The 24,550-nt window shown below is 48.7% G+C and overlaps 4 protein-coding genes across 8 annotated transcripts; 2 read left to right on the plus strand and 2 right to left on the minus strand.

Moving 5' to 3' along the window:
• Positions 1–519: 519 nt before the first annotated feature.
• Positions 520–2,127, minus strand: RPS27 (ribosomal protein S27). 2 transcript variants are annotated; one of them, XM_028485362.1, is made up of 4 exons: positions 2,056–2,127; positions 1,657–1,765; positions 973–1,083; positions 520–603 (listed from the first exon to the last, which is right to left on the minus strand). In XM_028485362.1, exons 1-4 carry the CDS (start codon positions 2,059–2,061, stop codon positions 575–577), a joined length of 255 nt encoding a protein of 84 aa, XP_028341163.1. In that variant the 5' UTR covers positions 2,062–2,127; the 3' UTR covers positions 520–574. The 2 variants fall into 2 exon arrangements, with proteins under 2 accessions (XP_028341163.1, XP_028341162.1); XM_028485361.1 differs by having other exon boundaries at positions 1,600–1,765.
• A 3,212-nt stretch (positions 2,128–5,339) lies between these two features.
• Positions 5,340–9,844, plus strand: RAB13 (RAB13, member RAS oncogene family). The gene is made up of 8 exons (XM_007130285.2): positions 5,340–5,597; positions 7,260–7,320; positions 8,167–8,227; positions 8,466–8,543; positions 8,649–8,738; positions 8,861–8,926; positions 9,031–9,084; positions 9,279–9,844. Exons 1-8 carry the CDS (start codon positions 5,474–5,476, stop codon positions 9,354–9,356), a joined length of 612 nt encoding a protein of 203 aa, XP_007130347.1. The 5' UTR covers positions 5,340–5,473; the 3' UTR covers positions 9,357–9,844.
• Positions 9,845–13,135: 3,291 nt separating this feature from the next.
• Positions 13,136–15,761, plus strand: JTB (jumping translocation breakpoint). Its single transcript, XM_007130279.4, has 5 exons — positions 13,136–13,656; positions 13,807–13,844; positions 14,044–14,126; positions 14,579–14,658; positions 15,208–15,761. The coding sequence occupies exons 1-5, from the start codon at positions 13,574–13,576 to the stop codon at positions 15,362–15,364; spliced, it is 441 nt and encodes a 146-aa protein (XP_007130341.1). The 5' UTR covers positions 13,136–13,573; the 3' UTR covers positions 15,365–15,761.
• CREB3L4 (cAMP responsive element binding protein 3 like 4) lies at positions 15,684–21,055 on the minus strand. Of its 4 annotated transcripts, none has more exons than XM_028485359.2 (10): positions 20,823–21,055; positions 20,293–20,404; positions 19,731–19,977; positions 19,465–19,586; positions 17,154–17,246; positions 16,932–17,038; positions 16,761–16,829; positions 16,568–16,652; positions 16,278–16,401; positions 15,684–16,148 (listed from the first exon to the last, which is right to left on the minus strand). In XM_028485359.2, exons 2-10 carry the CDS (start codon positions 20,398–20,400, stop codon positions 15,955–15,957), a joined length of 1,149 nt encoding a protein of 382 aa, XP_028341160.1. In that variant the 5' UTR covers positions 20,401–20,404; positions 20,823–21,055; the 3' UTR covers positions 15,684–15,954. The 4 variants fall into 4 exon arrangements, with proteins under 4 accessions (XP_028341160.1, XP_007130344.1, XP_028341159.1 ...); XM_007130282.3 differs by having other exon boundaries at positions 16,278–16,374; positions 20,227–20,404; XM_028485358.2 differs by having other exon boundaries at positions 20,227–20,404.
• Positions 21,056–24,550: the final 3,495 nt, after the last annotated feature.

A 24,550-nucleotide genomic window follows, 5' to 3' on the forward strand; every position in this document is an offset into this window, starting at 1 on the left:
ACATTCACACGTTCTCCCCCGCCCTTCATGAGTCCACAACCCCCACCAGCGCAGCGTCGGCTACAACATTGGCTTTGGAGTACAAGGCACTAACCTCTGCTTGGACAAGTCCCCTTGACTGCAGGGGCTGGAGATTTCTAGCCCTAGACCAGGAGCCTAGCAGCAACCTCTACACTCATAAGCCTCAAAACAAGCCTTCTGAGAACTGTAAATAAAGGATCCTAAGCTGTTTTGTGTTAAAGTGGTGTGCTGGATTGCGTTTTAAAGATCAACTGTCAATTCTTAATTCTAAGAAAACGTAAAAGTGAAAGCAAGTAGCCCATTTATATACCATTCCAGTTTTTAATCAAGCTCTGCAGATTTACTCAATGAGCCTAGGGATAGGAATGTCCCAAATGGACTTTTTAAGTATTTGACCACTTACTTGCCCCAAATGACTCTACAGTCCACTCTTCTGATTGCCCCTGAATACGTGAGGTAGGAACTTCCTAGCAGTAAAACAAGACAATAAACAGGACGTATCCAAAATGTGTTTATTGGGATGGTTTCCCATTCATCTTGATTCCAGGGGCTTTTAGTGCTGCTTCCGTCTGAAGGAGCACCCTGCAAGAATAAGTTCCGAAGGTTAACTGACAGCAGCCTACTTACCCTGTCCCACCCCCACAAAACAAAATGATGCCTGATACCCACAGGAACATCTGTAGTTTTCTCAACTCTTTAGCTCCTACCTACTCACTTAAAGACAACATCAGCTTCAACTCATATGAAGCCCCTTTTATCACCCATCCACCCTAGCCTTAAACAGGACCACTGAGATTAGTGCTTTCTAATTATGCTTTTGGAAAAAGAGGAAAAAAAAAAAAAAGACTATCAAACCCAACCCTCTTTGCAAGACAGCTTGATAATTTCCATTATACATGACTTCTCTTAAGATTCAAACCTCAAAATCACAACATTAATTAAACCATTTACCTTCTGTAAGCCTTGCTTTTCCTCCTGTAGGCTGGCAGAGGACGGTAGAGCAACCAACACACAAAACTACTGTTTGTGCATGGCTAAAGACGGTGGTGATTTTATAGCATCCTGTGAAAAAACATCGAGTTACCCTATTTTCCCCAAACCTTTCTTCACTTAAACATATGCTGTCATGTATGAACTATAAAACAAGCATGTTATGTAAATTCTTCAAATTTACTTTCCTATTCTAAATCGATTATTTGGCTCTAGGTATACATTAAAGCCAACTCAGAAGCAACCTGCACTATCTGCCCCCACCTATGATTTTTTTGTTAATGCATTACCACCATCATACAAAAAAACTATCCGAGTTAAAATATAGACAATCCTCTATTTGGTGAGGAGGGACGCTCAGTAACTGGTCAACATATCCACCCCCTTGCCTCCAGGTACAAGTATATAAATAAATGACCACAGCAGAAGCCCAACATAACATTCCAGTGTTTCTCAACACAAAGAAATGTTACGGTCTGCATATAAAGTTTTGAAGGGAGATCACTATGGATCACTGTTCCTGAAATGCAAAATTTTACCCATCTCAAACATTCAAATTTTAAGAAATCAGAACCGCTTCAAGGATACCTTTTTCCAATTCTTGGGGTCCAGTGCTTTCCCCACTACTGCAAGTTATCTCCTCACCTGGGCATTTCACATCCATGAAATAGGAATTGGGGCTCTGCACCAGGCGCTTCTTCTTGTGTTTCCTCTTCTCCTCTTCTGGAGAGGGATGGAGAAGATCCTTTGCGAGCTAAGAGAGGCAGAAATGCAGAGATTTAGAAACCAACGGCGAACACAGGATGATCGAAAACAGCCCCCACTGCCACACACCGGGGAGAGCTCGCCCCTCGCCGCCCCTGCTGTCTGCGCAGCTGGGCCGCCATCTTATCGCCTCTCCGCTCCCGTCTATGCAGGGGGCCACATGGGCCTCTGCAAAATGCGGAGGGCAAGTGAGGGCCCTCTGCGATCCGAAATCAGCGTGAGGGGAGCGTGCGGACAGAAGAGCGAGATCTCCGCGGAAACCTGCACCAAGGAACTCACAGGCATGTTCTCACGGGGAGGTCGTCACCGTCGGAAAGGAGCGAAAACGGAAATCCTGCTCCTTAAATCCGCCGTCCCGCAGGAAGTGACGCCCGGGCCTTCTGCCGCCATGTTGGGAAGGTCCTTCTCTCACGGTGTGTGGGCGGCGGGGCGAGGAGGGTGCTGCCATTTTTGGAAGGTCTCTAAATGACAGGACACAGATGAGTCGCCATGTTGAGAGAGTAAGCATGTTCTTAAGGTCAGCGTTTGATCCCTATTGAGGGGTAAATGGACAATTTTTAAATTTCGCGCTAAATTTCCCACTTTAACAATGGGAACTGCTTAGGAAAACAGCGATCCTGAGCCATGTCTGGGACTTACTAAATTTCTTTACTATTTTTCAATTGGTTTAGTTTGCTCATTTTTAACAATTCAGAAATGTAAATATAAAAAAAGAAAGTCCTGGGGCTTCCCTGGTGGCGCAGTGGTTGCGAGTCCGCCTGCTGATGCAGGGGATGCGGGTTCGTGTCCCGGTCCGGGAGGATCCCACATGCCGCGGAGCGGTTGGGCCCGTGAGCCATGGCCGCTGAGCCTGCACGTCTGGAGCCTGTGCTCCGCGAAGGGAGAGGCCACAACAGTGAGAGGCCCGCGTACCGCACAAAAAAAAAAAAAAAGAAAGTCCTCATACTTTCCGCACCTCCATCCTATTCCTAGGGCTAACCATTGTTAAATTTTATTATCTCCTTTCCATCTTTCCCTCTAATACTAATTACATCACTCACGTAGTGCTTATTTGTGCATTGTTCTGACTGCTTTTCACATGTTAATTAATTGTCACAACAACTCCATCAGGTTGATACTATTATTATCCACATTTTACAGATGGGGAAAGTGATGTCCAGAGACATTAAACAAATTGTCCAAAGTATGCTACTAAATTGCCTTCCAAAATGTTGTGCCAGTTTACATTCCCACATCCTTTCCCCCACATTTTCACCAGCACTGCCTTTCCAAGATTTCTAATCTTGGCAGCATCGACACTCTTGACAGGGAATGAGAAGAAAAAATGAAGAACAAATCATGGTCTTCTACAGTAATGATCAAAGGGTTAGAATGTCCATTTGTCATAAAGGAGAGGCGAAGATGACCCAAATGGCGTCTGGGGACCTGTTTAATTCCAAAGGAATGGAATAGGGCAAGGGATGTGAGTTCTAGCCAAGGCTGTACTGGTAAACGTTTAACACCTGACTATATGGAGGGGAGCCCTAATTTGTTGTCTTTCCTAATTTCAATGGCGTAAATACTCCCACCGTGGCCAATTTCAGACTATGAATGTGATATCATTAAACACGGATTTGGAAAGAGATAAGCACAATCTGTTCTCATGAGCCAGTAAGGATTGGTTCCAGCACACTACTGATGGGTGAGAAAAACCTCTGAGGAAGTGACATTTAAGCTGAAATCTGAAAGACAAGGAATCAACCAAGCAGCAGTTTGGGGGAATAGAATTCTAGGCTGAGGGAAGAGCTTGTGAATATAAAACCAGAGACCGAATGAGCCTGCCAAAATTGAGGGGGGGAAAGGCATTGTTGCAGAAGCTCTGAGAGCTAGGGGGAGAGTACTATGGAGATGAGGCTCCAGTGAAAGCACGTATACAGCAGCATAAGTACAATTTAGAGAGGTGAAAAAGAATAATATATTGCTGGGGATGAAGAGTCCAGATCCAGACAAAATAAAATGAAATGAAGAAGAATTGATGGATTTTTATCACAACAATCCATGAACATTGAAGAATAATTTAAAGGACTGGAGAGAGATGGTTTGGCCAGCGAGAAGTAGAGGACACTCAAGGTTTGTAATACAGCTTGAAGACATAATGGCTGGTGAGATAAAGGACAAAAGGGGATTGAATAGTTGTGTTTGAGAAAGGACAAACATTGGCACACAAGGTGACGAGGATAAGTGAAGTGACAAAAGATGCCTTCTCACAACCAGTACACTATCCTTATACAAGGACTATTCTACTGACCTCCTATTAGAAAAGCAGATATTTTGAGTAATTTTTTCCAAAGGCAAAGATAAATTTGTTTCTTTAAAGCTGTGCTCTCCATATTTCAGCTTCCTGGTTGCCAAGGCTACACATTCACAGTCTGTTCAGTGGGGTGTCAGGAGTACTGTCTCAGGGCTGTGTTAAAAGATCCAGATCTCATGAAAAGAACGAGACCAGACATTTGTAGTCCCAATCTCTGTCTTCCTGAGCTGGCTTGTCAGAGAATTCATTCACACGCAGCGTCCCAGAAGAAAGACTGTTCAAAATGAAGCTCCAGAATGTATCTACGTGAAGTCTGCGTGTGTGCGTGTGGGCGCGCGCCGGCGTGCGCCGTGTGTGTGTGTGTGTGTGTGTGTGTGTGTGTGCGCGCGCGCGCGCTGATTCTATACTGTAACTACTTTTAATTTTCACTCTGTTCCACCAGGGGGCAGACTGACTCAACGAATAGCCACCAACTCCAGGCATCCCGCTTTTTTTCAAAAGGAATTGGGATTCTAAAACTAAGGGCTTGGAACACTAACACCAGAATTCTAGAACTGCCCCAGAAGGATTCTATTTTCCCTGAGTCGCCCCTCCAAAAATCAGTCCCCAATTTTTGGCAACTACCAGTGCTGTCCTGGCCTTAACCCTTTTTCCCCCAAACTTCCCTTTCCCTTAATTCCTCTAAAATTCCTCTTCCCCTGGTCATTTTGATTAAACTTCTACTTCACATCACCCCAGCGTCTCTGGCTTCAGACTGGAAGAGTGAAGTCAAAAGAGGGGGTACGGGGGCTTCCCTGGTGGCGCAGTGGTTAAGAATCCACCTGCCAGTGAAGGGGACACTGGTTCGAACCCTGGTCCAGGAGATCCCACATGCCGCAGAGCAACTAAGCCCGTGTGCCACAACTACTGAGCCTGCGTGCCACAACTACGGAAGCCCGCGCGCCTAGAGCCTGTAACAAGAGAAGCCACCACAATGAGAAGCCCGCGCACTACAACGAAGAGTAGCCCCTGCTCGCCGCAACTAGAGAAAGCCCGCGGGCAGCAACAAACACCCAATACGGCCAAAAATAAAATAAATAAATAAAAATTTTTTTTTAAAAAGGGGGACGATAGTAAGTAAGCAAAAAGCTATGGGAAATGGGTAGGGAGACAGGCCAGTGTTGGCTGGGAAGGGAAAGCCCAGAGAGCCGAAGTCCGGGCTGGCCTCCTTGGCCAGCAGAAAAGGGTGGGCGGGCAGGGGGTGGGGCCCAGAGCAGTGCCGCCTCTCCTTTTTCCCGGAGCCTGGGCGGAGAAGAAGGAAAACTTCCTGGCCTGGGCTCCGGGGCCGCTCTGTTTGCCAACCCTCCAATCCCGCCTACCAGTGCACGGCGCTTCCCCACCCCTCTCCCGGCACCCCCAGTGTCCGCCATGGCCAAAGCCTACGACCACCTCTTCAAGTTGCTGCTGATCGGGGACTCAGGGGTGGGCAAGACTTGTCTGATCATTCGCTTTGCAGAGGACAACTTCAACAACACTTACATCTCCACCATCGGTGAGCCCACTGGCCATACCCTAGATCCCCGACTCCCCCATGCCCTCATCCTCAGACTCTTGGATTACTTGTGGCCCACTTTTAAGTCCCCTTAGAGTCAGGCTTCTGAACTCCAGTCCCTCAACCCCATCTCATACCCATCCCCCTTATATGTCTCCGGATAGTACCCAAACCTCTAAAATCTCTGAGACCTCCAGGTTACTCCTCAGTTGTGCCAGCCCCTTATTTTCTTGGTACCACCTGTTTCCCTTGTCTCCCCAAAACCACATGAACCCTTCTCTATTTCCCCCTCAGCTCCTCTTCCCCCACCCCCATCCACCTAGAACTCTTGATCCACTCTCCACATTTCCTGTATCCCCTCTCCCTGAACATCTGTCTCCCAATTCTGCCAGCCTCTTTCTGTCCCACTGAGTTTGCATACTCTCCCATTGCATTCCCACTTTACCATCTACTTTGCAGTCTCCCTGCCCCTCAACTTAACAGGGGTTGGGGAAGATGGAACAGAGTGGCTGGGTGTGCTGGAGAGTGGCCCAAGGACTGTGATCAGGAATATGCAGTCAGCCTGGTGAGGAAGCCAGAGTGAGGGGACTTTTGGGGTCTCTGAGTCAGCCTGGTGACTCAGCCTCCTCAGGCTTGGGGGAGGTGCACAAGTTTCCACTAAGAACGTTGTCTCCCCTCCTCCCCTCTCATCATTCTTTTTTTTTTTTTTAATTTATTTATTTTATTTATTTATTTTTGGCTGTGTTGGGTCTTCGTTGCTGCACACGGCCTTTCTCTAGTTGCGGCGAGCGGGGGCTACTCTTCCTTGAGGTGCGCAGGCTTCTCACTGCAGTGGCTTCTCCTGTTGCAGAGCATGGGCTCTAGGTGCGCAGACTTCAGTAGTTGTGGCACGTGGGCTCTAGAGTGCAGGCTCAGTAGTTGCGGCGCACGGGCTTTGTTGCTCCGTGGCATGTGGGATCTTCCCGGGCCAGGGCTCGAACCCATGTCCCCTGCATTGGCAGGTGGATTCTTAACCACTGCGCCACCAGGGAAGCCCCCCTCTCATCATTTTTAATCCCCTCTGGCCTGGGAAATAAGACAAGGAGAGTATTAAGACATTCTGGTTAGAAAGAGGAGAGAAAAATGCTCCTCTCTCCTTATTCAGTCTTGGGGGAATCTTGTTTAGCCTCAAAATTTCTTGTTTCCAAGCCTGGCCTACTAGTTAATTCACATAGACTGCCATCAGTTACCTTTTTCCTTGCTCTTTACCCTGTAGGGCCAGGAGGGTAGGTGGGAGAACCGAGAGTAGAGGGTTCTAAGAAAACAGAAGGAAAAAGGAATCTGAAAGTAGTATTTTGGGGGAGACAGATTGAATTGACAGAGTTGTCAGCTGGCATGGCAGACCCAATAAGTGCCTTAGAGACCTTAAGCCTCCTTGCAGAATTTTCATCACCTTCTCCTCTACAAAGCCTGTAAAATCTAAGTAAAAACAATATGCTTGCTATACAAACGCAGCTTTGAGAAAATCCCCCTAGTTTTACACTTCCTACAAGATTGCTTCCCAAGTGCCTGCCCTGCAGAATTTCTGGCACTGACACTGCTCCATTCCTGTCCCTCTCACCACACACTTTTACATGCATGTATATACATGTCTCAATTTCACTGTACACTCTCCACCTCTAGGAATTGATTTCAAGATCCGCACTGTGGATATAGAGGGGAAAAAGATCAAACTGCAAGTCTGGTGAGTGAACCCCTCAGGACTCCTAAGCCAGACTTCCTCATTTACGTCCTATAGGTGTTTCTCTTCTTTTTAGCTTCATTTCTCTCCCTTTCCCAATGCTCCTTCCAGTACATTTTCTAATCCATTTCTGTCACCTCATTCAGATGTCCTTTCATCTCTCTTCCTGCTTACTCAACTATTTTCAGCTTTTTTGTAATTCTCTTGCCTCTCCCGGACCTGGAGCATCCTCTGAACTTGTCAACTGTCTAGCTAGATCAATTGTCTGTTGAACTATAATGTGGAAACAGGCTCTAAACCGTTAAATAGCAAATAGCAGAATTAAGACTTGACTCTCAGTCTAGTGGAGAGGCCATAAAGCCAAGTGTAGAGGTTTGACCTGACTGCCCTGAGGAAGCTGGAGACCCTAAGGGTGTCAAGTGGTAAAAGGCTTAATGGAGGCATTATGATACAACAGATAAGAGGAGAATGTGGTTCAATCCTGGTTCTGGTACAGAATGACCTTCATCAGTTATTTGGCCTCTCTAAATCTGTTTCCTCATTTGTAAATTAGAGACAATAAAACATGTCTCACAAGGATAGAGTGAAGATTACATAAAATGACACAAATAAAATGATATATACACAGTGCTTGGCACAGAGTAAGCAATGAATAAAACAGAAAGACCTGTTTCTTAGGCCTTTACCATCACTATCAGCTCAACTGTCTTTTATCCCTTTCTTCCTTTACTGTTTCCTGATTCTGTTCCTTTCAGTTGCAAAAGCTAAATTCTTAGGGGGTGGGGTGGGATTCTCTCTTTGGAGACCTCTTCCCTGTATCCCACCCCATGAAATATTCCACCTCTTCAGGGACACAGCTGGCCAAGAGCGATTCAAGACGATAACTACTGCCTATTACCGTGGAGCCATGGTATGAAGTGTGGTTCTGGACAAGGGATGAGGCATGAGGCACTAGAATGTATGAATATAGAGGGACAGGAGTTGGGGCAGAGAAAAATGGGGAGGGGCACAGTATGGGTTGCAGAGGGCCCCATGTGGCCTAGTGATTAGACTTGTGGATAGAATTTGCAGGGTCACTTAGAAGGCAGTAGGAAGCCTAAACAGGGGAATATGGTACAAGGCTCCATTGTGAACTCTGCCATTCCCAGGGTATTATCCTAGTATATGACATCACAGATGAGAAATCCTTCGAGAATATTCAGAACTGGATGAAGAGCATCAAAGAGGTGAGGACCCTCCCAGAGAGACAGGGGAATTGGGTCGAACCTGGAGGATGAAGGAGACTGTGAAAATGAGCAGGACCCAACTTTTACTCTTACCTTTTGTCCCAGAATGCCTCGGCTGGGGTAGAGCGCCTCTTACTGGGGAACAAGTGTGATATGGAGGCCAAGAGGAAGGTCCAGAAGGAGCAGGCCGATAAGGTAAGAGCAGGCTGGGCAATGTTCTAGAACTGGGCCAGGAGGGCCGAGATGAGGCCGGATTGCAGGGACTTGGCTGCTGTCCTTCATCCAACTCTCTTTTTACCACTTCACACTCCATGCAGTTGGCTCGGGAGCACGGAATCCGATTTTTCGAGACAAGTGCTAAATCCAGCATGAATGTAGATGAGGTGAGACACACCCCATCCTTCATCCCTCAAAGAGATGAAGTATTGGAAGATAGACTTATCCTCCCCTCCAACCTGTTCTGACCAATCTCTACTTTCCCCATTAGGCTTTCAGTTCACTGGCCCGGGACATCTTGCTCAAGTCAGGAGGCCGGAGATCAGTGAGTTGGTTCTGCTGGGTTAAGTACAACTGTGCATGTGAGTGTGTGTGCGTGTGCGCGTGTGCGTGTGTGTGTGTGTGCACGCGCACGTTGGGAGTAAAAACGAGGAGAGCAGTGCTAAGACTGCCCATGAGGGTGACCCCAGATCCCAGCTAGCCATTCTCACCGTGACCCCTGTACCCTTCTCCCTCTAGGGAAACAGCAACAAGCCCCCCAGCACTGACCTGAAAACTTGTGACAAGAAGAACACCAACAAGTGCTCCCTGGGCTGAGGACTCCCCTTCTGCCTCTCCGCCCTAAGCCTGGAGGCTGAACCTGAGGGAGGCAGGGCTGAGGGGCCGGGCAGGGGAGAAGTAGCACGTGGGGCTTGGAGGGATAGAGATGGGTAGATGGTGGAAGAATGGGGAGAATATGGAGAAGAAAAAAAGGAAGGAGCGAGGAGGAAAGAGGAAAAGAAGGAGGTAGACTAGAGAGGGAAGGAGAGGCAAGAAGAAGGGAAAGAATTGAGAAAGTGAAAGAAGGTGAAAAGGAGGTAGGAAGAGAGGGAGGAGGAAAGGAAGGATAGATGGCCCTAAGCCTCAGACCTTCTCTGGGTTTCCAGGGCAAATATAAATGTAAATAAATAATTGATTTATTCTGTTACTGGAGCAGGCTTTAGGGTCCTGTGAGAGGCTGGCTCAGCACCACCGTCTGAAGGTTTGGTCCTATCCTGTCACTCTGCATGGTCTTTCTCAGTATTAAAGGCCACCATTTGCACAAATGTCCCTGGTTTGGGTAACTTTCATCATTGTCCGAATTGCTCTCTACTCATAAACCTAATTCTTGTCTCTCTGAGGTGGTTGGTCTGCTTGAATCTGGCTGAGTTCCTGTGATGCCTAATCCTACAGCTCTCCCTTCCCCAGCTGTTTAATTGATGAGGGAAACAAGGAGCAGAGTTTCTTTGAAACTGAAGGTCTGGACATCCTCTTTCCAGCATGGGATTTGGAGGATCCTTTGTGCAGAGTCTTGTCCAGGAGATTCTAAAAGAGCAGGACTCTTTCCTGGGCCTCCCCAGAGGAGTGACAGCCCTAGCCTCAGGGAAATAGCAGAACCAGTATTTTTTATCCAGCGATTTCTGCTAGCATCTTTGATTCTGCCAGGAATCCCTTTAAGTAACTAGTAAGCATTATTATCTGCTTTTATAGGTGAGGAAAATGAGACACAGAAGAGGTTCATTTAGTCATAAATATTTATTGAGCATCTACTATGTGCCAAGCACAATGGTCAAGTTAATATAACCTCTGGGTGGTACTTACTAGAAAAGGGACTAGTAAAATTTAACAAAAACTGCCCGTAACTACTGAATAACAAAGAAGCAAAACTATTGGCATGCAAAAGAACCATGAAAAAGAAACTTAGACTTGGGACTTCCCTCGTGGTACAGTGGTTAAGACTCGCACTCCCATTGGTACCACTCCCAATGCAGGGGGCACAGGTTTGATCCCCGGTCAGGGAACTAACATCCTGCATGCTGCATGGTGTGGCCAAAAAAACCCCCCAAAACCTTAGGCTTGAGTTCCCTTAAGTATACGTAGACCCCTTTCACTCTTACACAGTATATTTTTTTTTTTTTTTTTTTTTTTTGCCGTACGCGGGCCTCTCACTGCTGTGGCCTCTCCTGTTGCGGAGCACAGGCTCCGGACGCGCGGGCTCAGCGGCCATGGCTCACGGGCCCAGCCGCTCCATGGCATGTGGGATCTTCCCAGACCGGGGCACAAACCCCTGTCCCCTGCATCGGCAGGCGGACTCTCAACCACTGCGCCACCAGGGAAGCCCTTACACGGTATTTTTAAACAGCAAAATTATCTCACAGACTTGATCTTTTATCAGGATAATGAAAATGTCAGATTTGGTTTAGACAAAGTACCATTAGGAGTTTTATTCATGGATATGATGTTCAAGGCATTTAAGAAATCCCCAAGCCTGCAGTGTGGAAGTGGATGGCACAACCCTGGAGCTATCAGCAAAGCCTTTTTGTGTGCTGCTGTTTCTGTTGGTAAAAGACAACACTCAGAAAAAAGTCTGACAGTGCCAGGAAAAGGACTCAGAAAATAATTTGATAAATGTATTATGTATCCAAGCTTCGATGGGGTGATGATCCTTATCTGTGGCTTATATGTGTGAGCTCTGTAGTCAACTGCTCAGCTAGTTTAATTTGCTCAAGAGATGAGAAGAGACTTGCATTTTGTGAATCCCAGGAAGAAGACTGACCGACATCTTTGTCATACTCCAGAGCAGGTATTTTAAAATCCAGTTTCAGCATGGAGACCCTATTCAGCTGCTTGGTACGGCTATTGGAAGTGAGATCTTACAAAATCTTCCAGCTTGTCATGAGGCACAGTGGGACCGGGTAAGGAGTAACAGAATACTGTATTTCAGCCAAAACTTTTATTATGGCTAAAAAATACTGGGAAAAAAACCCATATCCTACTTTCTATAACATACAACTACTGACATATACAGACAAATAATAACTTAAGGGAACAAATAGTTACAAGCAAAATTAAAGCTCAGCCCTCACCAGGTGGTGGTTGTTTTTTCAACTCCCGCCCAGTGATCTTTCCAGTCTGTTAGTTCTTGCTCTTGAGCAGCCAGATTTCAGTCTGCTGGGAAGAGAGAATTTATGGGATGTAGCACCTGATATACTGTTGATCTCCAAAAGCGCGCTAGCTCTTAGGGCTGTGGGGGGAGGGGAGTAGCTGTGCTCTTTAGGCTAGAAAGACTTCCTGAGGGAGAAGAGTGTGGAGCAGAGTTAACAAGAAGAAAGCAAGGGGATAAGTGCTTTGATTTTAAGAGGTGGGATACAGATTATTAATAGTGCCTAGATTTATCCGCAGTTTATTTTAAATACCTCCTATCTACTGAGCAACTACGAAAACTAAACTCAGTCCAGTTGTCTGAGAGGCTGCAGACATACATGTATGTAAAACTAGGAGGAAATTTCTGGCAGAATTAGGATAGTGACTAATACATTACCAGACAGTAAAGCATGAACCCAGAATGTGGGTCAAGTCGCTGCAGTTCTGGATATATGTCAAGCTTTGGCTCCATGGGGAGGGAAAGCAGGCACAAATCTGTGGCCTGGGAGTTGAACGTCTAGGCTTAGGTCGCAGCTCTCCTACTAGCTGTGTGCCCTTGGACAAGTGACACACTCTGACCTTATTCATAAAATTGGGATAATATCAACTCTGATTCCTCAGGATTACTGAAAAGGATCAAAATGAGTTAAGCGTTGAATTCAAAAAGTACAATAGAAATGTGAGGCAATACAATTAGAAGAGAATAAAGGATTTTCATACACATTTCATTTGCATCTTGCAAAAAAAAAAACCTAGAAAATGCACATTAGCATTTCCATTTTCCACATAACATTGACTGCCAGATACCGTCCTAAAGTCATGTAGCTAATAAGCACCTGAACCTACGAACCTAGACTCAACGCTTCTTGGGATTTCAAATCTCACGCTCTTCTGATTGCATTAAGTAGGAGCAAGGGAGAGCTGAGAACATTTAAGGAGATTATTCAAAGGAGCGGTTCTGGGGAGTAACTTAGCAATTAATATGCGAGAAGGTGACATCTGAGTAGAGCTGAGTGGGAGCCCGGAGACAGGGGAAGGCTTCATTCACAGAGAGTCTCTGGTATTCCTGCCCCTGGAGGGAGGAGGAAGTGCAGTTTCGCTTCCATCCCTGGACCGCCAACCCAGCTTCTCCCCTTGACCATCGTTCGAGGCGGGAAGGGGGAGGGGTATCGGAAAGCCTGATGCTTAATGGTGAGTCCTCGGATTTTAAAGACGGAGGAAAGTCCTGAGAGGGCGACGTATCGTTCCCTTCTATGTCTCGCTGTTCACGTAGCCCAGAGGGGCCAAAAGGCGAAAGCCCATGGAGCGTCGAGAAGGACCACAAGCCTGACAGCCGCCATCTTCTCGGTTCCGGCAAAAGACTACCAGTACCATAATGCAACGGTGCGCCGAGCCAATGGGTCGCATCTCGCTGTACAAATGCAGGGAGATCCAATTCCCAGGGAGCAGCGAGCGGAAGACTACGAGGCCCATCATCCAAGCCACGGGCCTTTTCTTCCGATGACTGGCCTAGCTCTGGAAAGCCTGCCCGCGCCCAGGATCCTCCGCGCGCAAGATGGCCGCGCCGGGAGCGGAAGCGGAGCGGAGGACGTGCTAGGCTCTACGCCCCCTCGGCCTTCCGTGAGGACCGTACCACTCCGAAGAAGGAAGCTCACGGTCCTACCCAACAAATGCGTATAGCCTTTTCTTGCCGTGACCATGGGGGCGTACTGACAGAGCCTTTGATCTGATAGGCAACCCCAGCATTTCACAGCCCTGACTTGGAACCTCCCCGAGGACTGCAGTGTAAGCGCGGTCTCTGCGTTCCGACCGAGGCACGAGGCCAGTCAGGCAGGTCCCTCTGTCCCGACAGGTGGGATACTGAGCACTCCATGCCAGCGGGCGTGGGGAGGCCTGGCCTCCCCCAGGGCCGCCACCTCTGCTGGTTGCTCTGCGCTTTCACTTTAAGGCTCTGGTAAGGAGGGGCTGAGGGCAGGGAAAAGGAGGGGACGGGAGGATCGGATCGTCCCCGCCCACTGTGTCCCTGGACCGTGGAGGTGGGGGGGGGGGTTCCCTGTTTTCCGGCTTCTGACTTTTGCCCATTTCCCCCCATCACCTGCTTCAGCCAAGCAGAAGCTCCTGTGCGGGAGGAGAAGCTGTCAGGTGGGTGATGGTCTGGGAACCCGACGCCCCTATAGTTGTTTTGTTTTGACCTCCTCCCATATACCTAGAGATCAGGTGGAAAAGGGCGGCACCTCGTGAAGCGAGGGCATTTAGCTGTGCTGGGAAGTTGATGGGCAGAACTTAGGGGAGAAATATTTTCTGAACGAGGTCTGGGGCTTGCATTTCTCTCCCTCTCTAGTGAGCACCTCAAATTTGCCGTGCTGGCTGGTGGAAGAGTTTGTGGTGGCGGAAGAGTGTGCTCCATGTTCTAATTTCCAGGCTGTGAGTATCTGTTTTCTCTCCCCTTCTTACATCGAATCAGACAGGGACTGTCTGACTAAGTATGCCTTTGCATTGTCTTTTCTTTTTTTTTCTTTGCAGTCTCAGTGTGAGTCCAAATCTGAACTGGTCTTCCCCCTGAAAATGTGCCCTTTTCTTTCCAAGTTAATGGCAACGTTCAGCTAATAACCGTGTTCTGTTCGTTTTTAATCTAGTAGGTTCTGGAACCTGCCCTTGCCTCTCGTAGACTATTGACCCTGAAGTGTTCTTAGTAACACGTACTTCTCGTCCTGTAACCACCACCTCATCAGCCCCGTGAGAACTCTTCATTAGTTCTCTGTTGCCTACGAGCTCTGAGCCGTAGCACTTGGACACCTGCCCATTCTGAATGGCAGCCTTCCTGTTTCTCCTGCTGCCCCTTCCTAACAAGTGCTTTGGTCCTTTCCTCCTGGCAGAAAACCACCCCCGAGTGTGGTTCCACAGGGTATGTGGAGAAAATCACATGCAGCTCATCTAAGAGGAGCGAGTTCAAAAGGCAAGTGCTGTTTCTCTTCTTGAATCCTCCTAGATCAACTCCTTTGCGCCTATGACTTTAGGTAGATAGTCCTGCCTCTTCCTCTTTGTATGAAGGTAGCATGGCATATTGGAAAGGGGAGGGGATTTGGAGGCAAATTACTTGAACCCAAGTCCTAGCTCTACTCCTCAGCACTATATTATTGGCCATATTTTCTCATCAGTAAAACTGGTTAATACCAGCTCTGCTTATCTCACCAGAAAATAAATTAAATATTTGAATGGGATTAATGTACTGTAAACACTTTATTTTTATTTTTGGCCGCACCATGCGGCATGCTGGATCTTAGTTCCCCAACCAGGGATCGAACCTGTGCCCCCTGTAGTGGAAGCGCGGAGTCTTAACCGCTGGACCATCAGGGAAGTCCCTGTACTGTCAACACTTTAGAAGGCTGACGCTGGTTTCCTCTTTTCTCCTCAGATATATCTTGGTGAGGATGAAACAGGAGGGAGATTAGAGGGAGAGGCAGTCTGGCCTTCCCTGGGGATAACTGTTTCTTCTTGCCCTCAGCTGCCGCTCAGCTCTGATGGAACAACACTTATTCTGGAAATTCGAAGGGACTGTCATAGGTGTGGGCTTGGTCTTTGCTTGCCTTGTCATTGTTCGTCAGCGACAACTGGACAGAAAGGCGCTGGAAAAGGTCCGGAAGCAAATTGAGTCCATATAGCTACCTCCTCCCCTTTCATCTGGGTTTTAGAGACCCTACCTCAGACAGAAAGTGGAACGAACTGACTCGTGCCCCTGGTTCTCTGGAACCTTGCGGTGGCACCCCCTTTCTCCCATCTTCCTCGTCTAAATCATTAATGAGCAAAATAAAAAGAGTAAAATCGTTTCCTTCCCTAGTGTGATTTGGTTTGGGGCAGGAAGTCATGGGGGTAGAGAGGGAAAGGGGGTGGCAACTTTAGGCCCCAGTTTACCAGGTACCTATCTTCCCCCCTTTTCTACTATTACTTAAAACTGTCAGGATACAATTTTAGCAAAAAAAAAAAAAAATTTATTTCTCAGCCAAAATGTCAGTTTCCCCTCAACCCTATCCCCAAAGAAGAAATAAAATCACAGATACATGACAAAAGTATTTGAGGTGCCCCCTGACATAGGCAGACTGAGCCATGGAGTACAGACATCTAGGGCATCCTGATGTGATTCTGACCCCTGAGGCCAAAGAGCCCTGAGTGGGAACCCCAGGAGGAAGCAGAACCACAGCGGAGCCCTGGATTCCTTATTGTGATTGGGAAGTGGGCCAGGAAGTGTTACAGCTCACATCTCATCTGCATGCAACACAGTTCTGATGTGCCTGCTGGGGCCTGCCCTCCCTCCTGTCTTCTCAAGCAGTGTCCTTGTTGAGCCATTTACACCCTTGGCCCCAGGTGGCCCCTCCAATCTGGACTCTACCGCTGGATTCTCCAGATTTTCTGTCATGTCCTTGTGAGTCAGGATGTTTCTGGAAATCACTGTGGGGTGAAGGAAAAAGGGCAGTAGAATAGTGCTCCCTTGGTTGGGGATCCTAGACAGAACAGGACCTCCCTCCCACTTCTTGACTACTCTGGAAAACAGAGTCCTTTCCTACCCTTGCCTCTCACCTCCGTGAGGCTGGTAATCCTCAGGCCCAGCTTCTGGTAAGCCCTGAAAGGGGCTGAAACTGGGCAGGATGATGAGAGCCAAGGAGAAAAGAAGGATCTGGGAAGAAGCAAGAGGACATTTGGGCTGTGGGGACAATAAGGGAAGGGAGCAGAGGGCAGAGTGACTAGGGGGCAGTTTGGGTCATCAGGGTTGGGAAGATAGGTCTAGCTACGGAGTGGGGGCATCAGGATGGCAACCTGGCAGAAGATGGAGGAGTTGGCAGGGGAGATGGGAAATAGATTAATGGTACCAGAACACAAGTGCTAGTCTGGGCAGCTTTGTTGGAGGTTTGAACAATAAGCATCTGCAGCTGGCGGAGCTGAGTCACCAGGGAGCTGGGAAACGAGGAATGAAGAGTTAGATCTCCTGGGAACCAGGGCCCAAGACTGGTATCCCTGTGTGCTGCACCCTTACCCCAACACACACACTATGTTTTCACTCACATGTTGTGCCTCTCCAGCTCCTGGACTTTTTTCTGTAGTTCCTGGTTCTGTGCAGAACAGGCAGCCACCCTAGGAAGGGTGGAAAGGTAGGATAAAGCTCTGTAATCATATGAGTCCCTGACCTTGCCTGCCTTGGTGAGGAAGGGGGCCCAGTCGTGAGTCCAAACATACCTGCTCTCTAGTCCATCGATGTACTCTTTCTTCCGCCGCCGACTGTCCTGAGCTGACTGCTTGTTACGGATTTTCCTCCTGACCTTCTTGAGGACCCTCTCCTCTGCCTGGGGGCCCAGGGTGTGTCAGTCCTGGGCCCTTAACTCTTCCCCTGCTATCCTGGCTCCTCAGAGGCCATGGTAGGGCCGCTGGGTTGCGATACCCTTTGGGGAATTATGTTACCTTGGTGAGGGGCAGGTGAGGGGGTAGGGACACCCCTTCCTGTCCCAGCAGACGCTTCTCCTCTTCTGTCAGGAACAAGGTTTGACAGGGCAGCTGGTGGGGGACGAGAGAAGATGAGAATGGAGAGAGGGTCATCCCATTTTCAGTATGCATGCTGTTCCCCATGCATGCCTCCTGGAGAGAGTTTCCTATTTGCACTGAGGAATAACAAGAGAGTTTCCTATTTGCACTGAGGAATAACAAGCCGTAAAATGAGATGAGAGGCAGGGACCTTAATGCAGACAGACTGTTGATTAAACCACAGGGACTTCCTGAGGCTGACAAGGGAGAAAGGTGGTTTTGTCATATTTTTGCCCACAGACTTAAGACCTTGGCAATCACAGCAAGTTAGGAAGGGCCTATTCTGGTCCACATTTCCGCAGACCTTGTGGGTATTGGAAGAGGATGTGGAGTAACTCACTAAGGTAGGGTTTGCTTGATCTTACAGCAGGCAAATGATTCATTGTCAGCCATTAACTTCAGCTTGGCAGAGTGTTACCATTACCTGCCAACCACAAGGAGATCCCTGGGGCGATGGCCCATCCTCCCCTAGGGGCTGAGCCCTACCTTTCAGACTGAAGTTCTGTCCCCTCTCAAAGAATTCCCCAAAGGCAACCAGACTGAACAACTTCTCATAACAAAGTATGTGGGGAACATAGGTGTCTGGTTAATGTGAGCCCATCAACTGAGTAACTTGCTTTTCTAACTAATACTTCTTTTTTTTTTTTGGTTTTTTTTTTGCATTACACGGGCCTCTCACTGTTGTGGCCTCTCCCGTTGCGGAGCACAGGCTCCGGATGCGCAGGCTCAGCGGCCATGGCCTACGGGCCCAGCCGCTCCGCGGCATGTGGGATCTTCCCGGACCGGGGCACGAACCCGTGTCCCCTGCATCGGCAGGCGGACTCTCAACCACTGCGCCACCAGGGAAGCCCCACTTCTTTTTGAAAGATTTATGCTTCACTTTGTGACTCAAGAGGAATTTGCTTTTGCCTGTTGATGGTCTTTGGCTTTTAGCTAAACCACTTCTATCTCTGCCTTATTCTGATGTTCCCTTCTTGCCCCTGTGACTATTTGGTGAATCGTTAGTGGGGTGTCCTTCCCAATCCACCTCATCAAAATCTCTAAAAATGAGGTCTAGAGGTATTTATTTATTTATGTATGTATGTATTCTTGGCTGCGCTGTGCGGCTTGTGGGATCTTAGTTCCTGACCAGGGATGGAACCCGTGCCCCCTGCAGTGGAAGCGCAGTCCTAACCACTGGACTGCCAGGGAATTCCCCTAGAGGGTTTTATTTTCAAAACAAAACAGGGGGCTTCCCTGGTAGTGCAGTGGTTGAGAGTCCGCCTGCTGATGCAGGGGACACGGGTTCGTGCCCCGGTCCGGGAAGATCCCACATGCCGCGGAGCGGCTGGGCCCGTGAGCCATGGCCGCTGAGCCTGTGCGTCCGGAGCCTGTGCTCCACAATGGGAGAGGCCACAACAGTGAGGCCCGCGTACCGCAAAAAAAAACAAACAAACAAAAAACTGGGACTTCCCTGGTGATCCAGTACAAACTCCCCAGTGTTTCTGACGCACACTCAAATTTAGATGCCTCAGACTTTTTAAGATTCCTCAGCCCAAGATTCTAAGATGCTTGGCTTGGCTTCTGGTCTCAGCTTCAACCACAGATTTGCAGGGAGGCTAGAACCTATTCTCTGCCTTTTGCACACAAGGAGTTCTTTTTAGGATAAAGGGAGGAACAGTGACCTGGGCAAGACCCCCTCCTCATCCCCGCTGCAGGAACCAGCCCAGCTAGCCTTGGGAAAGTATGTGATGTGTTACTCCCCTACACTGTAACCATGGGCAGTGGGTGCCTGGTGAACCATTGTTCCAGTAAAAAACGTAGTTGCAGTAGCTTCTACATTCTGTGCCCAGTAACCAGTTGGATTCCCAGGTGGCCTGTCACATTTCCACATCCTAACCCAAAGCCGAGACGATGGCCCTAGCTGAGCAGACAGTGCTCGTGGGCCCGGGCTTTCTCCTAAGCCCTGTCCCTGGATTCCCTCAGCCCACCCTCTCCTTAACTGAGGCATCACCCCCTTAGCCCCAAGGGATTCTGTCTCTCTTGTCTTTTCCTGCTCTTAAAGTTGCCCACATCTCCCTGGCATTCAGGCCTGATGCCACAAAATTTAGGGCAAAGACAGTGTTCAGCATCAGTTTTCCCCTCCCTCATCCCCTTCTCCCCAGTTCTGTGTATCAGGGAGTACTGAACACAGCTGACCCCCAGGACTCACCAGGGCTGCAGGAGGCACTGAGTTTACAGTGCCTGCTCTGGGCAGGATGTGGGCATGAGCATCGGGAGGCGGCTCACTGACCACACAGGCATCGGGCACCATAAATGGTGGGCTCCACTGATCTGAGGGAAACATAGGTGGCTGGGAGAAAGGAGGTGGATGGCCGCAGGCCCTGGGTAGTGGCAGAGGTTGGGGAAACTCCCTTAACCCCAGGGTCGGGGCTGGACCTGAAGGGCCGTTGTCCGCTTCGCACAAAGAACACTGACCTATTTGGATGGAGATGAGCCCTACAGCTGGCCCAGCTTCCCCCTGCATCCTCTCCAGGGTCCCTGCCTCATAGACAACCTCATAGAGGGCAGGGGAACTGGGTGGCTTGGGGGCAGGGGGACTGTCTGGATGGCGAGGATCCTCAGAGATTCCACTGTCACTGCCAGGAGATGCTTCTGAGCAGTACACTTCATTAGGATCAATGAAAAGTTTCAGGAAATCTTCAGGCTCACTCTCTTGAAGACCCTACAGTAGAAGAGGATGTATATGTGTATAAGGAAGAATTCTGGAAGTCCTATCTAACGTCAAAACTAGATCCTTCATGCTTCAGTTTCAGTCCCTTCTGTCCTTGGACATGAGGATAGTTACAGCTCATGTCTATTTTAGGGGCTCTGTCTTCAGACCTTTATCTAAGTGGAAGCTGAACCGAACCCTCTTGGACTTCTTATCACAGAGTTGTCTCAACCCACACCCACTCCCATTCATCACACTCACACAGCCATGGCCCCCACTGGACTCCCAGCCTTGCAGCCCCTGTTCCTGTAGCCTAGTTACTGGGACCTCTGAAGGTGGACCATGGAGTCCCAGCTCCAGGAAGGATCCTGTTGAGAAGACGTCTTCTGGAGGCTCCAGCCACATTTCCAGCAGGTCAGGGGTTCTGAAATCCATGCTTCTGCGGGGAGGCATGGGGGGGAGGGGGGCAGTTGCAGAAGGAGAATGATGGCTCTCCCCTTCCCCCACCCCCCAGTTTCTGGGCTCCTCTCCCTCTTCCATTATCCCCCTTCCTCACCTGTGCAGCCCCCTCACCTGTCACCCGGAGATCTCGCCTTCGGCCTTATCTCTCTGGTTCAGACCAACAGGCACCCCCCTGGGTATTACCTGTTCCGAAGAGCCCAGCCCTGCCAAGCCAGCCTAGCCCGTTGATGGCCCCAAACACTACACCTTTTCTTTCCTCCAGGATCTCGCATCCTGGACCTGCCTAGCCAAACCCCGCCCCCAGCCTTACACTACGTAAGTGGGTTGCACCTAGCCAGGAGCCACGATAGGGGCGCAGTAGCTGGAGCAGGGGGTTAAGAGGAGCGTGCACAAACCGGTCTTAAAACAGCAGCCTGCCCTTTCTGCCTCAGTTTCTCCTAGCGATAGCAAATCTTCCTGAGGGTTTGCTGGCTCCTCAGGGAAGGACAGAGATGGCTGTGACTGGAGCACAGGACGCTTGAGTGCCTGTCCTCTGGACGTCAGTTTTACAGGCGGGAGACCACGGCGGGGTTGAAAACAAAGGAGGGAAGAGTCCATAGGATTGCCGAAGACTGACAGAGGCATCCCCTCCCCCACCCCGTGGCGCTCTTCCCACACTGAGTCTGATTGGACGCTAAAGACATCCAGAGGTTTTGAGGGGTAGTGCATTGAGCCAATGGGATTACCGTCTCGAAGCAGGCTCCGCCGTAACTGGTCGGAATGGGCTGTCAGAGAAGGAGTGGGGCCAATGCGCTTATTTGGCTGGCGGGATTTGGTTCTGAGGGAGGGTAAGAGCCAGAAGACTTACTGTAGGGAAGGGGTGGGGTATGTGGCGGGGGGCGCCGGGGGAACTTCCGGAATGTGGGCTGAGGCTTGGTTTGGTTTCACTTGCCACGTGACTCCGAAGTGTTAGGGAGTAAATAACCTGTTGACCCAAGTTATGTGACAGCGCTTTGACTCAGCGGGCGGAAAGTCGCGCAATCGCAGGTTGTCCAAATCCGTAATCCATGCATTATGCTACTGATAAAGAACAGCAGTTATATACACACACTCACAGGACTCTCTGTTAACTAACGGAGGGACAAGGGCCTAGAAAACTGCAAGAGGTTAAAAAATCATTCGGATTTGCCTTGGGAATGACTTATTTTTTGCGTATGATTACCAATGACAATATGCAATATGTGTCCTGCATTTGTATAGTTTACAAAATGTTTTTTTATAAGCATTGTTCTTCATTTAATACACAACAGTGCTGAGGTAGGGCAGGTAATGTTTTACTAACTTTACCAATGAGAAGACAGATACGTGACTAGAATGTAGTAATACCGAAACTCAGGGCATTTTGCCTTGGTCCAGAGACTGATGACCCAGGAATTCACTTTAAATAAAATAATGCATATAGGATAATACAGATATAGGTATGATTTTCATCTGCCTGCCTCCCCAGCAGTACTTCAGATAAAGGATAGCTGAATGAATAAAGCACAAAAATTGGGTTGTGGATCCAGAGTTCAAACTGGTATTCTTCCCGTGAAAATTTAAATGGGCTGAGGGTAAAGACAAGAACAGGATCTAATGTTTACTGAGTAACTGATATATGGTCAGGTATTTTCATGTTACTCATATAATTCTCATAACAACTCACAGCTGGCAGAGAGAAGTTAAGTAACTTTCTCAAGATTACTCTTGTTGACTGAAAAACACTGCACAACCTAAAAGTTGAGAATTTTGTTTTATTTGGCAGTCTTTCTGAGGACTTCAAGCCTGGGAGGTAGCCTCTCAGACAGCTCTGAGGGACTGCTCCAAAGAGGTAAGGGAGGAACCAGGATATACAGGAGTTTTTGCAACAAAGACCAGGTATTAGGAACATCAAAGGATTATTATTAATTAAAGAAAACCAGATATCTCAAGTTAATGAATTTAGCACTCTATGTATGGGAAAATGTAAGAGCCTGGGCTCACTGAAATTATTTCTTTGATTTGCACCTTAGCTCTCTAGGGCCAGTTTCCTGTTCCCATCCCAAGTCCCTCAGGGCACACCTTTGGGGATGGCTGCAGTGGCTGAGGGCTTGGCAGCAGGGCAGCCCATTCCTATCCATCCTGAGTTCTCTCTGGGCTTACCAGGCGACTGTAGTGGCTTGATGGCTGCAACATCTTTTGTTTACTCATATGGCAGGCAACATTTTTCATTCACACTTTGTAAGTAGCTGAACCAAGATTTGGATGCCTGAGCCCATATTCTTTTCTTTTTTTTTTTTTTTTTTTTTTTTTTGTGGTACGCGGGCCTCACTGTTGTGGCCTCTCCCGTTGTGGAGCACAGGCTCCGGACGCTCCGCGGCACGTGGGATCTTCCCGGACCGGGGCACGAACTCGCGTCCCCTGCATCGGCAGGCGGACTCCCAACCACTGCACCACCAGGGAAGCCCGAGCCCATATTCTTTGCACTATACGAAGCTACCTTGCTGGGGCTTTCTCAAATTTTCCCACTCTGGCTTTCCTGCTCATCTCCCTGCATCTTGCTCAAGTAGTGAGGAGACAAAGCAGGCTTCCTAGATTCATGCAGACCTCTAACGAAAGCAGAGCTGTCCTTGCTGAGATCTTTCCTAGAGGAAGAAAGTTTTCAAAGGGCTTCCTGCAGGCTGCATGTGTAGAGATGATTAAGTGGAAGATATACAGTAGTCCCCGCTTATCCGTGGGGGATAGGTTCCAAGATCCCCCTCGGACACCAAAGTCCTCAAATGTTCAAGTCCCTTAAGTAAAGTGATGTAGTACAGGCAGCCCTCTGTTTTCGCGGTAGCAGTTCCGCACCTGTGAAGAGGGAGGGTTGACTGCACTCAGCCTCTGTTAGAACTGGATGGAACCTCTGGCATCATCTGCTAGTCTAACTTACCTCTTCCACCTGATTTATCAAGCTCCTGAGAGGGAAAATGACTTGCCTAAGATCACACATCAAATTAAGGTAGAGCTGGGACTAGAACCCAAGTGTCCTGACTCCCAGTTCATGATTCCTTGTTAATTTACTTATTAACAGTAATCTTGAAAGCATAATTTGCGACAGACAAACCAGTGCATGCGTAATATTCCCTTGAATAATCTGGAGTTTTCCCTAATAGTAATTTTTATCTTTTTTATTTTAAAATATTTATTTATTTTGGCTGAGCTGAGTCTTAGCTGCGGCACATGGGATCTTTGCTGGGTCATGTGGGCTTATAGTTGTGGCATGTGGGCTTCTTAGTTGCGATATACGTACTTTTTTTTTTTTTTTTTTTTTTGGCTGTGTTGGGTCTTCGTTTCTGTGCGAGGGCTTTCTCTAGTTGTGGAGGGTGGGGGCCACTCTTCGTCGTGGTGCGTGGGCCTCTCACTGTCGCGGCCTCTCTTGTTGCGGAGTACAAGCTCCAGACGCACAGGCTCAGTAGTTGTGGCTCACGGGCCTAGTTGCTCCGCGGCATGTGGGATCTTCCCAGACTAGGGCTCAAACCCGTGTCCCCTGCATTGGCAGGCAGATTCTCAACCACTGCGCCACCAGGGAAGCGCCGGACTTTTTTTTTTTTTTTAATTTGGCTGTGTCGGGTCTTAGTTGTGGCAGGCGGGATCTTTTGTTGTGGCGCACGGGCTTCTCTAGTTGCAGCACGTGGGCTCCAGAGCGTGTGGGCTCAGCAGTTGTGGCACGTGGGCTTAGTTGCCCCGCAGCATGTGGGATCTTAGTTCCCCGACCAGGGATCGAACCTGGGCCCCCTGTATTGGGAACGTGGAGTCTTACCCACTGGACCACCAGGGAAGTCCCAGTAATTTTTATCTTTTAATGAAGAGCTTGGAACAGCAACGATACTTTCATTAAGTGACAGGACACCAATACCACATTTCACTTACATCCTGATCTTAGAATCCTGTATGATTCTTTTCTTCTAGACCCCTTCCACCAAGAAGTCCTGATATTCCCTTTTCTTGTTTGTTTGTTTGTGTTTTTTTTTGCGGTACGCGGGCCTCTCACTGCTGTGGCCTCTCCCGTTGCGGAGCACAGGCTCCGGACGTGCAGGCTCAGCGGCCATGGCTCACGGGCCCAGCCGCTCCACGGCATGTGGGG

This window comes from Physeter macrocephalus, unplaced genomic scaffold (genome assembly GCF_002837175.3).
Source record: "Physeter macrocephalus isolate SW-GA unplaced genomic scaffold, ASM283717v5 random_379, whole genome shotgun sequence".
NCBI lineage: Eukaryota > Metazoa > Chordata > Mammalia > Artiodactyla > Physeteridae > Physeter > Physeter macrocephalus.

Excerpts from the sequence above, each read along its gene's own strand:
- RPS27 (XM_028485361.1), bottom strand. Across the intron at positions 1,084-1,599 it reads ACCCCAAGAATTGGAAAAAG|GATGCTATAAAATCACCACC; the intron begins GTATCCTTGAAG and ends GTTTTTTCACAG. Across the intron at positions 604-972 it reads AAAAGCAAGGCTTACAGAAG|GGTGCTCCTTCAGACGGAAG; the intron begins GTAAATGGTTTA and ends TTATTCTTGCAG.
- RAB13 (XM_007130285.2), top strand. The coding sequence starts at position 5,474 with ATGGCCAAAGCCTACGACCACCTCTTCAAGTTGCTGCTGATCGGGGAC. Across the intron at positions 8,228-8,465 it reads CCTATTACCGTGGAGCCATG|GGTATTATCCTAGTATATGA; the intron begins GTATGAAGTGTG and ends TGCCATTCCCAG. Across the intron at positions 9,085-9,278 it reads AGTCAGGAGGCCGGAGATCA|GGAAACAGCAACAAGCCCCC; the intron begins GTGAGTTGGTTC and ends TTCTCCCTCTAG.
- JTB (XM_007130279.4), top strand. The coding sequence starts at position 13,574 with ATGCCAGCGGGCGTGGGGAGGCCTGGCCTCCCCCAGGGCCGCCACCTC. Across the intron at positions 13,657-13,806 it reads GCTTTCACTTTAAGGCTCTG|CCAAGCAGAAGCTCCTGTGC; the intron begins GTAAGGAGGGGC and ends CACCTGCTTCAG. Across the intron at positions 14,127-14,578 it reads CATGTTCTAATTTCCAGGCT|AAAACCACCCCCGAGTGTGG; the intron begins GTGAGTATCTGT and ends TCCTCCTGGCAG.
- CREB3L4 (XM_024116146.3), bottom strand. The coding sequence starts at position 20,400 with ATGGATTTCAGAACCCCTGACCTGCTGGAAATGTGGCTGGAGCCTCCA. Across the intron at positions 17,247-19,464 it reads CAGTGCCTCCTGCAGCCCTG|CTGCCCTGTCAAACCTTGTT; the intron begins GTGAGTCCTGGG and ends GTCCCCCACCAG. Across the intron at positions 16,375-16,567 it reads AGACTAGCACTTGTGTTCTG|ATCCTTCTTTTCTCCTTGGC; the intron begins GTACCATTAATC and ends GCTTCTTCCCAG.